Here is an 18,421-nt window from a genome sequence, read left to right on the forward strand (position 1 = left end):
GAGGAATATGGAAACTAACATTGTGAACTAAGTTAGAGAATTTTATATAAATATCTAAGAGACGATGTATTTACAAATAAAATTACAAAAACATAAAATTCGCTGTTTTACACCTGCGTCTGCAAAAAGTAGAATATAGGTAGAAAACAAATGAAAACATAAAACCAAAAACCTGAGAAAGGACATAGGATAGGTTTTTATCGGAAATCTCACGGGTCTACAAAAAGCACACGATTATGAAATTCTTTTTTAGTATTTAATTGGTATAACTATTTCTTGTTATAAAATATAATTTCTACAACATAATCCAAACAATATTTGCTCTATTTAATCTACGGAGATTACTAAGTTCTACAGTAGGTATAGCTATCGCTGGCAGGCATCGCTGAAAAATACACCGAAGCTTTTAAGCTCAGTTTTAAATCTTATAAATGTTAATTCGTTATTTTAAGTCGGGGACCATTAAAAAATTGTGACTATGTATTAGAAAAGTACCGAACTATTTACCAAATAGTATTGTCGATTTATTTAGTTTGTGAAGTGTAGCAAATTACAATATTTATTACTATCTAGCTAAGCTAGCCCTAATATCACTAGAAACAATTCAAAAATATTTTTTTCCATACTTTTAGTGTGAATAGAAGTAAGTAGAGATATTTCGGCACAGATTACGGCGCCAAAAGCTCGCTATCTTGAAAGCGCGCAAAGTCCACGCACCCAAGAAATTGGTTCTCCTATGCAGCATCCACGGCATCCACCGTCCACTTCAGCATTGTGATCTCGATGTTATCGCTCCTCCGTCTTTGTCTACAGTGCCTGTCCTTGTCTGCCGCTACGCACGCACGGCACCACGCGTATCCTATAGTCATTAAAGTTTAAACCGCCGACGGTCCAGCGAGCCTCGTCACTTGACGCCGGAAAATGTGCCGATTAGTTAAAGTGTGTATGAATTAGTTCTGTGTGTCCAACATGAGTATGAGCGATGAACATTCGGTACACTCTTCGGGATTTTCGGATAACTCCAACGCCGACCCCGGGGATAGCCACGTGAGTTCTATGTATAAGAGACGATTTACAGAGATTTCACATCTTACGAGATGGGTATTTCATTAATAATAAAACTAATTTATGCACGCGAGTCGCGTGTAGGCTTCGATTGTTACGGTGGTGGTTACCGATAGATTTCTTAATGTTGCGCAATTTTTTTATTTTATTTTTTATTATTATTTAAATATGTCTCAGTAAAAAATGAGTAGGCAAGTTTTATAGAAATTCCTTTAGCTATATCACTCAAAAGCCGGTTTTTATGAGTTATCAATTAACCTAATGATGCCGATAATGTATTGTAACAAAAACTAGTTAGGTATGTACGCATATTAAATCATTTTATAAGTAGTTTCATTCTGTACTTTACTAATACTAGTAACGACACCTAGATAGACTATATTTTTTACATCTTGAATGTTTATTGCAATATTTGAAATATACACGCAACGCACATGCCAGAATAACTTTTTCTTTATAATTTTTATTTATTCAATCATTAAAAAATCATTAATTACGGCACCGGGTGTTAATAATTATATTGTCACTCAACAAATCGTATTCGTAGAATATAATTTATCAACGACTAGCTTAGTAAAAAAAGTTAATTAGATTAATCAAGAACTAAAGATACGAATCCTTCAAATAAAAAATCGAGAACATAGGTAAACACTAAACATGTAAACATAAAATAAATTAACATTTTACAGCTTAAAGATTTCATATGGTAGGTACTATTAACTTAACAACAAAAAATTGTCGTCATTCACTCAAACATGACTCAATTTAATCTATAAATAAAAGAATATAATATTATTATCTAGTATCATTAAGAAATTCTTATAAGCCAATGTCAATTAAATTGTGTCAAATACACAATATGAAAACCATTAAAATGTTTAAAATAATTTAATTTATATATTTTTAAAGTGAGATGTCATTCAATAAATTACAAAAATAATTACGTTGTTGCAATATTTTTAAGTGTGAAGACGTAAGCAATTTGATCTAATTAAAATATAATAAATATTTGAAATCCTCAATAACATAGCTTTTAAATTCTTGACTCGCATGCCGGAATGAATTGATACAGGTATTGTGTCAAAAATAGCGCTCTAAAATAGATATAATATCTAGATAGGAATTAATATTGCCAGTGTCATAAAAGTGAAGGCCAGTATTATTAAATTAAATAAAAAAATGGTGCAAATAATAAAAAAATAAAAAAAGTACCTATCCCCAAGTGGGGTATGAGGCAGATGCTTTATGCATAGATGTTTCATTGATCACTTTTCTTTAGGGACAAGTAGGTGATCAGCCTTCTGTGTCCTGCCAGTTGCCACAGCGAGATTTTTTTTGCTTCGTCTCCACCGGGAATCGATCCCAGGACGCGCACGCATGCACTGTACCAAGGAGATGGCTGCAGTATCATGCTATAATGAAAAAAAAAACAGCAATTCAATCAAGTGTTAAAAAAATAATTATCCGACGCGACGTGCAGTCACGCTCGGTTATTATTTCTGGTTGGCTTCACATTTTACAGAATTCCAATATAATTTTGATATCATTAAATAAATTACCTGCTAATTGCATGCTAACAAAGTTATATCGTATAGTTTGCTTTATTCCATGTGTAGTTATAGGTATAACATAATAATAAAAGTGGTGCATGCAACCAATAGGAAAGTAGTCTTAAAATAGATTTATGGTTGAAACAACAATATGACTACTAGCGGTAAAAGTAAACTAAATTATAGATAAGCTCAGAAGAAATAAATCAATACAAAATGAAAAAATGTTTTTGGTGTGTTAATTTACAAAAATATGACTTAAAATTACTCAATGGAGGGAAAAACGAAAATTCATGTAGTTTAGTATTTTACCTCATAATTCATCGTCCCTGGTGTGTAAGATAAAAAATAAGAATGCTTTTTTGTTTCAATAAGTATGAAATTACAACAATACCTCGTTCAAACACATAAGGTATCTTATATTTGTTATCCTCAATCGTTTTGTGTCTTTATAAAACAGTATTGTACTAATTTTACATACTATTATGTACTTTTATCTTAATTAATAAATAATAATAGCATTCGACACTACAAGCGATATTGTTAATGATGATGTTTCATGATACCTATTTTATGCAATCTGCATTTGAAATACATACTTCATTTATTTAACTATAAGAAATATCCTATAATGAATATATATAATGAATTATGTCGCAGGCAAATTGTATTATTTCGCCGTTCACAAAAGTTCGGCATTTTGTAATAGGTATGTCGAGAATTCGTAATCAGAATTTTTTCGTTTGGATAAGGTTTGTGTTTTTAAAACTACACAGAAATAGGAGCCCCGCGAAGTGGGGCTCCGACGGCTCGCGACCGTCTTTTTGTAGAATTTTGGAAAAAGTAAATCCTCAGCATTTTACAAAATGCCGAGCATTTGTAAACGGCGAGATTATACAATTTGCCTGCGACAAATGCATAATGTATTATTACACTCACCCCGACTTCGTCCAGGTTGACCAGCGTATGAGGAGAAAGAAAATAAAGAAAATCAAAGCCTCTTGACTACTCGGGAATAATTTAACGTTCTAACTAGAAAAATGATGAATCTACGGAAGATAGAAGTTTCATGTGACGTAGAAAAACAATTCATTTTCAACTTATTTTCCACGAATAAATGCAAATACGAAATTAGTTGGACAGTTTAGTTGCACAGAATAGTTTAAACCTGTTTGTAGAGTCCTCGTTTTCTCAATAATCGTGAATTGATTTACCATTATTAGGAAAACGATAAATTTCTTAAAACTAGAACTAATGAAATATTTACGAAGTGAGCCACAAGGATCCTTATGCTACTTATTCATGTTACAGTATCAGGTTACTGACCGCAGACATTGAGTATCGTCGCAAGCTATCTATATGCCTGGGTAACGTAAGGCTGCGGTCTAAAACTAGGTACTGTCGTGTCAAAACTAGGCACGTGCACGGTTACTTGCCAAAATTTTACGCATTTTTAAATTAAACTTTTACGAAAAATTAGCTATAATTTTGTTGTCAATTAAAATTTAAAACCGTCGGCTTCATTCCCTTCTCTTAAGAACTTTTTTCTACCTCAAATGCAGTTTAAAAACATTATCAGAAATTGTATACGAATGGAAGAGAGACCATTGCAGATGCATTTCACATTCACTAATTTACTGATTTAACTAACATTTTTTTGTTTTAAGTATTTTATCCAAGAACATAATATAAATACATACACAAAAAATCACATCAAACATATTATAAGTCGAAATTCATTGCTGCACATTTTTTGTACAGATTAATTTATTCCCATTTAATAATGAAGCAAAAACATAAACATATGTATTTCCATGGTAATATGACATAGGTATGTTTACATGGGATACATTTATGAATTCAGGATGCTGCGTGGTATTTTCATAAGTAATCATATTTATATGGAATGTGTTTATGGATTCAGGATGCTGCGTTATTAAAAACATAATATGAAATATTAATTATTATGTCCCTATAAAATTGTTTAGGGCTTAAATAATGATCTTCGGAAGAGTGTCATAAAGGTAATTTAGGTAAAAGTAATAATCGCAGCAGGATACAAAATTATTTTCGAAATGCGGCGAAGAATGCAATCAAAGTAGTTTCAACTGGATCTTTTACTTTGAGACTTACATTTCGTTATCGATTTTAAAATGCTTCTGGTAACTGCTTCCATATATCAGGGTAGAGCTGAGGGCCCTTAAATTAATGTTTATATTATGTCATGCATAGCTGGAAGACTTTTTATCTTAATAATTTGCTATATAGGTAGTCTTATAAGTTATAAGATTATAAAATATATCCGGGATAACAACAAACACAGTCAAGTTTAACAGTCGATTAAATTATTCTTCCACATACAACTTAAAAAAACAACATCAATTAAGAAGTTAATCAGAAAACGTCAGATCAAAACGACAAACAATTCGATCAAAGCGGATAAAAAGACGTTTTTGTATTTATCTTTAATACCTTATTGTTTATAGAGTGCATTTTTCTTTAACAGGAAATGCAACCCGCCGATATAATATACGTAGATAGTGGAATCATGCAGCCAAAGTATAATGAACCTTTAGAATTCGCGGAGGTTGAGGAACTCTTGGGGACATCTCCCGCGCCGAGGCCTTGCACGCTGGTCTGGAGGGATCTAACTGTACATATCAAATTAAAGGAAGGAAAACTGAAGAGATTAGTCAATAGTGGTAAGTTATTTTATATTTAACATTATTAGTATACATTTTTCATATAAAATTATATTTATTTTTATCAGAACATTACTTTAATTATATCGCCACAATATATTTTTCAAGTACTTAAATATGTTTTACTTGAAAAAGTATTTCGAAGTTTGCCTTAGTAGGTACATTATTAATTAAATAAAGTAGATGAGGAACCTTTTAAAATAAAGTTTTTCAACAAAATATTGACTTTTATTACATGATTGTCAAGCAGTTTTTTTTCTAAAAACATTAGAAAAAAAATAATTAGACGGATATCCCATAATTAGTAAATAATGTCTAATAAAGAATAAATTGATAGCAGCAATAATAATTTAAAAGTGTTTGTTTACTGCCATTCATAACTAATAATTGAAGTCGTAACGGCATACATTATACATTGCAAATATATAATGTATGCACTATGCAGTTACCAGATACCTTAACATCATTGCAAAGATTCACCTTACATTTGCATTAAATATCCGTAGACAATTACATTACAAGGTCAAATATGAAGTGATACTCAATAAATTTCATTGAAAATATTAAATTAATTGCAATTATTACCTAAAATTACAGCTTCGTATGAGAAATTTCGTAAAAAAATACAAGAGAAAATGCAAATTTGCAAACATTATTCTCTAATTTCTACACTGTACGTTTGCTGTGATTTCTGCACAATTCGCCAACTACTACCTATATCATGATATTTAATTATAAATTTAAAATTATAGCATTAAGTAGGGCTTATCCCATGTCAGGAACAATGCAGCTTTATGCCTTTATACATTTGAAATAATAAATGACATTTTTTTGTTAATAGTAAATGGAATTGCAAAACCTGGATCATTGGTGGCACTAATGGGACCAAGGTAAGCTTAAAAAATCATATATTTGTACACGAATCCATTTCTAATGCTGGAAATTGATATTAGTTAGATCTGAATATAAAATTTAGCATTCAAATTTTTGGTTGGTTTCAGTAATGAGATTGAAATCAAATCTTTATGGAACATAAATATGAAACATTTTATTATGAACTATCATTATAATATTATTTAGCACCATTAATATTCACATACTTTAGATTTTTATCGTATTTATTAAATCGTATCCAGAAACTTCTCTACTAAAATTCTGATTTTGAAAAATAATGGTACGAATTTAGTGTAGATTGTCGAAAAAACTACGAAGAGGAAGGTATATACGTAATAATAAAAATAAGTGTTTTTACAGTGGCGCTGGTAAAACTACATTAATGACAGCCTTAGCACATAGGAGTCCAAGTAAGTTACATTTATTATACCTACCTATTAGTTTTATGAATTACAAAGATAAAAGATTAAATGGTCATGAAATTATTTAACTGAATTCTAAAACATTCATATTTTAAATTTTTGTTTATTCGGGTGCTGAAAATTTCGTATAATCCGAAGCTCTATTTTCAAATGCGATTTTGTTTTTACATTCAATTCGTTCACCATTTTCCTGTAAAATAATTAAAAATTATTTAAAGATTTGTATATGTATAACATCTTATTATTTATTTATAATTATTTATTTTTTATTGTATTTCTGTCATAAAGTTGGCACGGTGGTGGATGGAGCCATAGCAATGAATGGGCGGCCGGTAGGAGATTTCATGCATCAGGAAAGCGGTTATATGCACCAAGATGAGCTCTTCGTCGAGAACCTTACTGTTATGGAACATCTTACTATTATGGTAAGTGTGATGGAACTTCTCTTGAAGGTTTCTTCATAGTTACTAAGCTTGAAAATCCTTGTTACCTGAGACAAACAGAAGTTAAAATCATTTAGGGTTAATGAACTTACAGTCATGAGTGTAGAGTATCTTTCAGATTTGAGATTATAATGTCATATAAGATAAAGTTTACAGAAATAAAGAGTTTATTGTTTTGTAGATAATTATAACTGGACAGTGATTGCTGTTTTATTTTGACTACGGATTGAGAGAGTCATCTTATCAAGTTAGACAAGTGTCTATTGATTGTTCATACAACGCTTACTAGTTTATGCATTCAGTATAAGTTAACTAAGTTAAATAACTTATTAAAAAAATGGACTGGTTTGAAATCTGAAAAATATTTATCAGCATTTGACGGAATTCGGTCAACCATCAAATGTTACATGTTACCAATAATATTCAATTAGAAATAATTTGGCAAAAATAGTCAATGACCCAAATTAAAGTAGGCGTTGTGCCTAATCGCCGATAAGCTTGTTACCTTATTAGGAAACTAAATCGTGACGTATAGGTAGCTATGTAATAATGATCGCATAGAGACAGAAATAATTACCAAATACATATTATCTATTACTACATAACGTTTCATCCAAGAAAACTGAACAACGTGCTTGTTTTAGAAAATAGTACTACAGCTGCAATTTAACTCACACAGTCTTTCATTGCATTAGCTGCACATTAGCTAGAATGTAGGACAGAATTTATATATCTACTATAAACATTTAAAAAAATATGGATCTTTTTAAAGCGCTTTAAAAAGGGGCATAATATATCAATTTCGATAGATAGTTTTCCAACAAAATTGATTTAATGAAGAAATTAAATAGGTACTCACTGCTGAGAAACCTATCATTTTTAACTTTTATCTTTTCTCATATAACTCATAATTATTATTTATTTAAAAATAATGAGATGGGTCTCATATCCATGAAACCCACGTCATTATATCGATTTCACGTATCCTCAACAGGCTCGCTTACGCATGGATAGGCGAACATCATCATTGGCCAGGAAAAGAAGAGTGAATCAATTGCTCCGACAGCTCTCTTTGTACGGAACCAGACACACTCGTATAGGAGGGCTGGATGGGAGGAAAACCCTCTCTGGTGGAGAGAGAAAGAGACTCGCTTTTGCTACAGAGGTGAGTTTGATTTTCAGAAATGTACATTACATAGTTACTACTAATATAAGCTTTATGTTCGTAATAAGCACACTAGAATTTCAAGTTATCGTGTGGATAAGATTTCCCTATGTTTATATTTCTCATAAAAACACCAAACTCTACCAATGCAAGTCTTACGTGTTTATGGACGGCGATGACCACTTAACATCAGGCGGCCCACCTGCCCCTTTGCTTGCTCTGACATAAAAAAAACCAGATCAATTATCTACTTTTAGAAAATTATGAATTGTCAATTACTTAAATTCAATTATATTTATTATTCGAATCTGAGGTCGTCAATCTTTTGGGTTTTATTGCGATATTTTCTTTGTTGTAATTACTTAAATACTATTTTTATCTTTTAAATCATGTTTCATTCATTTTCCTTATGAATATAAATGATTGCCAATAGATTCGTTGTCTCCATTTAATGCCTTTTGCACGAGCTAACTCGTAACATTTTGTGGCTAATATGCTGATAATAATCTTTTGATGCCCAAATTAAATTTATCTTGTTGTTCTATCAAAGTTTGAATACATTTACTTCAAAATTCTATTAAAAATCAAAATTCTATAAATTTGCTAGCCCTTGAATGTGATCTTTGAAATACTGAATATGATAAAAGAACGTCGCTCATCTAATTTAATGTTATGTTTGTTAACATCGAATGTATTTTTAGAAACCCAGTTCTACGCTATTTTCGATGGATAAAGAATTTATATTCATTTTATGCTTTTTAATTTAACATTTCAACTCGTGATTGTGGAAGCCATACATAAAATTGTGATTGAGTTCTTATAACCATTTTATCTTTACGTCAATTCAAAGTCAATAATATTTAGACCGGAGACTTCGGAATGGGTTTAGCTGGTATTCAAATAACCATAGGAGCTAAATTATGATCGATAATATGTTGCAGTTCTTTAAACTTTAATCGTTATATATTTTAACAGCTTTTAACTGATCCGGGACTACTTTTCTGCGACGAGCCGACCACTGGCCTGGACTCTTCATCAGCCCAGAAGTTAATGACCTTATTGCGTGCGAGTGCGATGCAAGGCAAGACGGTTATATGCACGATACACCAGCCGTCTTCTGAGTTGATGGCTCTGTTTGATAAATTGGTGTTATTGGCTGAAGGGAGGGTGGCATACGCTGGCAATGCGTCCGGCGCGTTAGGGTTTTTTGAAAGGTGAGTGAATTCACTATAGAGCTTTTATTGGACTATTATGATTTTATCTTTGAATGAATTGTTTTATTTAACAAAAAATATCATTGTTAAATAGTATAGTGTTTCAAAAAATCAGATAGCAATTGTACCAAAAATATTTGGCATAAATTCTTAATCTTCTATCAAACTAATCGTAATTATTATTAAAATATAAGAAGTGAAGTCGTATACGACAGTTGAATAATTAGAAAAACAGAAAGAAATCTACCAACCACGACACAGCTTAGAGTATTTCCACAACAGGCCACTATGTAAAATAAAACGCGATGTAAGGCTTCAGGTCGAAGCCCGTCTCAGTATTAATTTGGTTTAATTCCTACACAGAAACATGGCTGTAAACGTATTTTTAATTTATGTATTCATAAAATTTTGTTATACCATTTAAAATTGACACCAAATTTTTATTAAGTACCTAAAAATGACAATAAAATATCGAACAAAATTGCGTTTTTCTCCGCTTTAGCATGTTCATAATTAAATCATGTATTTATTCCACTATCATTGTGGTTTTAGTTCAATAGGTCTTAGTAATTCGTCCTAACGATCTAGGCTAACCATTGACCCTAATAAGTCTTTCCGACCTGAATAGACCAATAGTTTCTTTCAAGGGCTTTGTGCAGTTGTGAATTTATAGATAGTTTATTGAATACTTAAGTTTATGCAATTTACTGACAGAATTTTCTAAGGTTATGTAGTAATCACATAAGTCCGATGACGAATATTATCATCTTCAGAAAGTCCTATAAAATTTTAAAAGCCATTGTATATTGCTTCGAATTTTGAATACTTTGAAAAATATCGCTAAACGTTACTTCAAATTCCTTTCATTTTGCACATAAAACCTATTTAATCCCATACCTACATTGAAGCTTGTATTCTACTATCGTTTGTGCTATTTAACGATGCCTACTATAATCTATTTTCATTTTCTAGCCTCGGCTACCAGTGCCCCATCACATACAATCCCACGGACTACTTCATCAAAGTGCTGGCTCTCACCCCCGGATCAGAGGGGGCGTCACGACATGCTATCAAGAGCGTCTGCGATAGATTCGCTGTCAGCGACGCAGCTAAAGAATTGGATATGGAGATTCATCTGGAATTCCATTTGATTGATAATCAGGATCAGGTATTAATTGCTTTAATACGTTCCTTGAGACTTGTTATGTACTTGGAAGTAGAATATTAAAAATACACCTCTTTCTAATGTGTCTATTTTACGTTACACCAATTAACGACAATAACCGCAAACTTCACCGTTGGGCTGAACACTTTGGTACTCTTCTGTCAACTCCCGTACAAATATCGCCCGAAGCTCTAATTGGCCTTCCTCACATGCAAGCTCTTAACGAATTGGACGCCGCACCATCGTTTACTGAACTGCAGACTGCCACCTATAGTCTAAAAAATGGCAAAAGCGCTGGGCCCGACGAAATCTGTGGAGAAGTCTTAAAACTCAAGTGTGTGCTTCCTATTCTCCATAGATTCTTTTTAAACTGCTGGGAACAAGAATACCTTCCCAAGGAAATGCGGGATGCCAACATTGTGACTATCTACAAAGGCAGAGGAGATCGTGGGGACTGCAACAAATACCGAGGCATCTCTCTGCTCAGCATCGCGGGTAAAGTACTCGGTAGAATCGTATTGACGCGCGTGCAGAAACTAGCGGAACGTGTCTATCCCGAAAGTCAATGTGGATTTCGATCCAAACGGTCTACCACCGACCTGATATTCACTCTTAAACAACTACAAGAGAAATGCCGCGAACAAAACACACCTCTTTGCATTGTGTTCATCGATATCAGTAAGGCTTTTGACTCGGTGAGCCGCTCAGGTCTGTACGACGTCCTAACGAAAATCGGTTGCCCCCCCAAATTACTTCGAATTATCAAACTCTTTCATGATGGGATGAGTGCTTCCGTGATATTCGCTGGAAGCAAATCTGATCCTTTTTCTGTCAACAGGGGTGTACGCCAAGGATGTGTGTTGGCCCCTACCCTTTTTGGAATTTTCTTTTCGGTGTTGTTCAGGATTGCTTTTGGAGATGAGACGAATGGTATACACTTGCACAGCAGACACGATGGCAAATTGTTCAATCTGTCCAGACTCCGATCAAAGCAAAAACGTGAGGACCTTTATGTGAACTCCCTACTTTTTGCCGACGACGCTGCATTTGTAGCCGAATCTCCAGAGGAACTCCAAGTATTGCTGGACAAATTTTCACATGCTTGTGACCTTTTCTCTATGTCCATCAACACAGAGAAAACAGTTGTTATGACGCAAGGACTACAAGCTATCCCTCAGATAACCCTGAACGGCTCTCAGCTGCGAATTGTCGATAGTTTTAAATATCTCGGATCAACTCTGTCAAACATACTTACTCAGGATGCCGAGATTGACGTGCGCATAGGCAGAGCTGCTACTATGTTTGGCAAGCTAAATGATCGGGTCTGGGATAATAAATATCTGACAATCCCAACGAAAGTAGCTGTTTACAGGGCATGTGTGCTTAGTGTTCTATTATACGCGTCAGAAACCTGGACATCTTATGCCATCCACGAAAGACGTCTCAATGCTTTCCATTTACGTAGTCTTCGAAAAATACTGGGGATTACATGGCGTGACAAAGTTACTCATGAAAACGTCCTTAAGATCTGCAATATGTCAAGCGTCATTGCAATACTCAAAGAAAGACGTCTTCGCTGGTTGGGACATGTGCATCGAATGGAACCCACACGACTGCCCCGACAGGTGCTATTCAGCCAACTTGCCATTGGAAAAAGGCGTATCGGCCGACCGCTGTTGCGATTTAAGGACTGCGCAAAGCGAGATATGCAGTCTTTCAACTTGGACGTATCCAAATGGCAAGAGTACGCGAGCAACCGTGAGAGATGGCGCTCACAATTACGGGAAGGTTGCAGAAACCACGATCAGACTTGGTTTTCTAAACTGGCTGATAGAAGACAAAAACGACACGCCCAAACACAACTACCTGTCTCCGCTCAACTCCCTGGAGAACACAGGTGTCCCAAATGTGGGCGCACCTGTGCATCGCGTATTGGGCTACATAGCCATCGTAAGAAGTGCAGTAGATAGAGACTCCTTACCGACTACGATAATCGTCTGAAATAGACGTAAACGGCCAATGATGATTTTACGTTAGGATCAATGTTATCATTATGTTTTAGAAAAATGTTATTTTCACGGATACATTGAAATTTTAATGTGAACCATATATGTATACAGGTGAATTTAAATTTAGGTAACTCTTGACGTTAGACTAAATAATATTTTTTTGTGAAATTAATGTTTATTATGTCACGTAACAGTTAAAAATGCAATATTTTAAACTCGGTATACAACATTTTGGATTATTTGTAAATAAATCCCATTGTTATCTGAAATGAAGTTGTTAAAATTCCCAAGAAGATATATGACGCTATTAAGCCGGTACTGCGATCGGTTAACAAGCAAAAAATCTTCGTCGTGACATTTATAAGTATTACAGAACTTTCCTGTATAAATTTGGTTCCTTACCAGATCCCTAATCGAGTTCAGTAAACCTTATTTAGATAAAAAACAAATCCTTGAACTTGCCTTTATATGCAATGACATAATATTGTTGTTCTGGAAAAGGTATTCGTATCAATTAGCGATATTTTTAATTCCAGGAATCAAAGCGGACCAAAGTGAGCAGTTTCAAAGCACCATTTTTCCATACGAAGATTATATGGCTGGTTTATCGATATTTATTGATGGTTTTGAGGGATCCGAATGTGCAGTTGTTACGAATAGTGCAGAAATTGGTGAGTATCATAAATAGTATAGTATCGCCTAGAATTTGTATCTGACTTCTTGACCCTTTCACTGTTTTACTTCTTCTATTTAAATAGGGACAGGTTCAAATGCATTCTGACAAGAATATTCTATTTATATACACCTTATTAATTGGATTAGGGGAGTTGTGATTGAACCCGTGTTTAAATAAAATAGCACTACAGTTTTTTTTTTATTATCTGAAACAAAATATATTTAATTAAATATATAACCAAAATTATTTAATTTACTATTTTGAATATACATTTCGGAGCAAACTCACAAAAATGTGTCAAGTTCTATTCCAAACTGGTTTTCACATCAAGTTTCAAGAGCCCTTTTTTCTATTTAACTATTTTATACCGGTTATAAAAAACAATTTTATCATAGAATAAATAAATACTGATTAGTTAAGCTTCATGCCACTAGAACTAGGTAAATATGTGTTGTTACATTCCGTTCTAAAATATGTACCTATTTGCATAAAGATGAACTACTAAAATGTTGCTGCGGAAAAACCTTGAATTGTTAAAAAAATTCTGCTAATAAAACAATTAATTATGTGTTATACTGAAAAGCTGACTACTTGATTCTTTTTTTTTAAGTCTAGTCTAGAGTATTTTTTAATTTATTAATACCCATTAAAATTTTATTATTTATTTAAACGAAGATTACACAACATTTTTGAAAATGATGGTTTTGTGTCGCGGTCTTATAATTTACGAAATAACTCTAGGTACATTAAATTAGGTATTTACCACAAAGTACGTTAAAGAGCCTCTGAAACATGCTTTTCATTATCATATCTAATCCACAATATGTCTTTCAGGCTATAGCTCTAACAGCGGGCCTGTGTTTCATCGGCACCGCACGCCTCACACAGGCCGGCATCCAGGACGTGCAGGGAGCTCTCTTCATCATCATAGCAGAGAACACCTTCAGCCCCATGTACTCCATGCTGCATATATTCCCAGAGGAATTCCCTCTGTTGTATAGAGAGTTGCGAGCGGGACTGTATAATACACCCGTGTATTATGTAGCAAGGATGATTGCGTTGGTAGGTTGTTTTATACTTATTTATGGTCATTATATTAATGATAGACGTAGTATAATGACAGTATAATTATGCAGTACATAAAATAATTGCTCTGTATCGATCAAACAAGTTTACTACTATTTTTAAGTAAGAACGTTTACGTATTTTTTTCTAGTACCTAGCTATTCTTATTTTTCGCTCCAATATTTTTCTTAGTGGTAGGAAAGCCAGACTTAATATGTAATTGTATAAGAAAATACGTGGATACAAATATAATGTATATTCGTTAGAACTAGAAATATTTATGTGATTAAGCAATACCTCGAGAGCGAAGACGTTATCTAAATGAGACCATAAAAATTCTCTATTAGGTACCTACCAACACACGAATAAAAATCGGTTGAGAAACCTCAAACTTTGAATTGAGTACCTGCAACATTTTAGAACGTCGCGTCGGTTAAAAAGACTACTTTGCGAAAAAATGATGATGTAAAGTTACGTCGGTTTTTATAAAAAAAATAGTGCACGTTTAATTGAAACTGGTTATGCAAATTGGGTTACAATTTTGTTTCTCTTACGCGCTGTAAGGTCCATAACCTTAAGTTTGTTAAAGAGCTTAATGGCTAATGGCAGTTAGTTACTTAAAAATATTTTGACTTACATTACGTTACGATGGAACGATAATAGTTTATAACTATATAAATAAATGGAGTAAAATATAGTAGTTACTTCAATTCACCATTACAATTAGTAATTCTAGCCATTATTATTTATGCAAGATTTTCATGCTCTTTTGAATCTTCAGTTAGTGGCAAAATCCGACATCATTGTTTTCTAGCCCCAAAGGCTCAAATCACGATGTTGATACAGATTTTTTTGCATTCAAACAGCAAATGATATTTCTTCCCTTTTATTACATGTTATATATTATTTTGTTTTCTTTTCAGTTCCCCGGCTTAGTAGTAGAACCCACGCTGTTTACACTGGTGGTGTACTGGATCGCTGGTCTCCGCAGCACCTTCTACGCGTTCGGCTTCACCGTGTTCCTCTCCATTTTGGTTCTGAACGTCGCTATTGCTTGTGGTAAGTTACTTACCTATTTATTATTATTTAAGTGAAGTGTGTAATGATATTGTGTTCATCTATAGAAGCAGTATCGAATTCATGTTTTCTTCTTTGCATCTATTCTTTAGTTATTTCGACGTTACAATTTGTATGTTCCAGGTTCCTTATTCTCATGTGCATTCGGTTCGATGCCCGTCGCGATCGCATACCTAGTGCCTTTTGATTATTCCCTTATGATGACGTCGGGACTCTTCATCAAATTAAGGTACATTTCATTTTAAATAAATGGTAAAACGTACCATCATTTTGCCTATTATAATTCTTTGTATTACATGTTTTATTAAAAAAAATCAAGTGATAATCAAGTTTATAATATATTTTCAGCTCAATACCAAAGTACATATCGTGGATTCGCCACCTCTCCTGGTTGATGTATTCCAATGAAGCTATGACCATCCTCCAGTGGGACGGAGTTCAGAATATAAGTGAGTTTCTAATTACATAGTTATATTTATTTTTGCCTATGTCTCAAAAATATAATGCAAATCCAAAGAATAAGAAGATGAAGAAGAACAAACTGTATGAAATTCCTGCTTTGTATGAATATTTTATTTAAAATAGGGATCCGAATATTCAAATAGAAAAATAATGAGTTCGTAAGAACTATGAGATGTAATTCGGAAACGGATGTATTACGTTATTTACCTAAACAAACAATTAAATTAAATTTCATGTAAGTAAGTACATAAATTTATACCTCGATCAGCAATAAAATAATAATGAGTGATTGTTATCTGATCAAATAGTGGAATAGCGCCGTTCATTATTTAAAAGCTTTGTGTTGTCGCGATAATAATTTATTGGCATAGAAGAAATTTGTGACTGGTTTAAAAAGGGACATACGAGATTCTAGGAAGATTAAAAAAAACAAGCGCCAAGGGAAACCCCAATAAAAACAGTCAGGTAGAAAATAACAGGTGTAAATTAGGCAACGGGTTTATACAAGAATATTTTTAGGTACTTGGCATTCAATGAAGGGAAGATACGTTTTATTGACAAACAGTTTCGGCTTTTGAATTCTATTACTATTATTACTCGGTATTGTTAATAGATAGCAATAACGTGAATATTATAACACATTATTTAAGTATAACAATGTGCAGTAGATTTGACAGTAAAAAGAGCGTGTGTGCAGAGCACACTTCTGATACGTGTGCTCTACACGCTCTTTTTTGGAGATGCAAAGATACCGAAATCGTCGCCTTACTCCATAGCGTGACGGTATTGCCATTTGAAATTGAAATTTTACTGTCACCCAAAGAAGTTTCACTTCAAAAATATTTGTGCTAAATACTTAGTAATAGGTTACAATCAGTAACTAAAAATTTTATTTGTTTCTAGCTTGCGCGCCAGAAGACAACGGGGCTCCATGTTTGAGCACAGGCGATGAAGTTCTCAGCATGTACGACTTTACTAGCAACGAATTTTGGCCAGACATTGTCGCCCTTGTTATTCTATACGTAGCCTTCCACCTGCTAGCCCTTGTAGCTCTAAGATACCGCACTAGGAGAAAATAAATACCACACTCTAGTTATAATAATATTCATTGAAATTAATAGCGAATGGTTTCTATACTCATTTGATTACATTCAAATCTGATTAAATAGAAACTGATTATGCATGCAACTCGAATTTAAAATATATTATTTTTTGTTTAGTTTATTGATAGTATTGAGATGATTGTAAATTAAGTATTATGATTTTTTATTTCATTAAATAATTCTGTTCATGGTCTGTACAACTAGAATTTTTAAATTATAAACATATTATTATGTAGGTACATTTTGTGTTCATTGCAATGCTTTACGTCCTGATATTATAATTTTGTATTTAACTTTACCTATAGGGATTCAGTAGGTTACTGAATCGTGAATTGATAAATTCTACACGTTTTTCATTACTAAACTAAATAATATAAAGGCATAATAAAATTGTATCTTTCAAATAATTATACATGTCTATACTGTTTTAAATCACTATTTTAAGAAAAAGATGATTGTAGGACGTAGTTATGTGTGTTAGTTTTCACTACTAAATGATGTTACCTTTCGGTAGTTAGTTTATATTTTTATAATTACCTTTATATATATTTACCATTTTGTCCATGATATTATTATATTTTGTAAATATTCCAAAAATTATACCATTTCCCTACTTATAAAGCATGAATGTTCTTTTTATATCTTATAATATTTGGTTTTCAGAATAACTGAAAATATATTTTTTTATCACAATAATTTGATGATTTTTATTTTACTCGATGGTAATATATTTTTTATTGTTTATGTTTATATATTTTTGTTTAATATTTACCTTAATTAAAATAAGGTTATTTACCCATTTTGCCTTGTATTCTTGCCATTTTATGTATTTGCTGTTACGATTGTACCTAAATACAGAGAATATTACAAATAGTTGTAAGTTATTGATTGTTAATCTATATTGTACAATATTAGTTTTGCCTTGCTTAATAAATACAGTGCCAAATGGATTATTTTTATTTATTTTTTATCAAGTTTTGCTTTATCCCTGTATTTAAAACTACCTACCTACATTATCTTTGCAATAAAAAATAAGAAAGACCATTTTAAAAATGAAATGAATGCAATAGAATTTTTCATACATTTTTTTCTTGGTATCTAACGTTTCTAATGAATTACAGGAAAGTAGAAAGTTATTGTTACAAATAGAAGTATTATAATTTATACATTTTCCGCACTGATTATCTTGATGCATCGAACATATTATTATAGTGAACAGCCGTACAAATAAACGAGTTATAACATTTTATGCAAAGAATAAACTAAGAATAAGGAAAAATCATACAAATAAACACGAAATAAATGTAACCTAGTATAACTTCGTAATAAATATTCATACTAATGCTATTCCGTCCTTATTCCGGCTACCACCCTAGTATAAGTCTGACATAACTGTGTTATAACGTATT

General features: G+C 32.6%; 1 protein-coding gene across 1 annotated transcript; it reads left to right on the forward strand.

The window, feature by feature from the left end:
• Window positions 1–738: 738 nt before the first annotated feature.
• On the forward strand, window positions 739–17,956 carry st (ATP-binding cassette transporter scarlet). Its single transcript, XM_090105533.1, has 14 exons — window positions 739–1,047; window positions 5,122–5,317; window positions 6,159–6,207; window positions 6,572–6,621; window positions 6,922–7,058; window positions 8,071–8,241; window positions 9,217–9,455; window positions 10,428–10,623; window positions 13,166–13,300; window positions 14,140–14,367; window positions 15,294–15,429; window positions 15,571–15,676; window positions 15,796–15,896; window positions 16,813–17,956. Exons 1-14 carry the CDS (start codon window positions 970–972, stop codon window positions 16,986–16,988), a joined length of 1,998 nt encoding a protein of 665 aa, XP_089961659.1. The 5' UTR covers window positions 739–969; the 3' UTR covers window positions 16,989–17,956.
• The last annotated feature ends 465 nt before the right edge of the window (window positions 17,957–18,421 follow it).

Source organism: Colias eurytheme, chromosome 9 (genome assembly GCF_061535395.1).
Source record: "Colias eurytheme isolate Ceu_HAF_F1 chromosome 9, ilColEury1 Martin Lab GWU primary, whole genome shotgun sequence".
Lineage (NCBI taxonomy): Eukaryota > Metazoa > Arthropoda > Insecta > Lepidoptera > Pieridae > Colias > Colias eurytheme.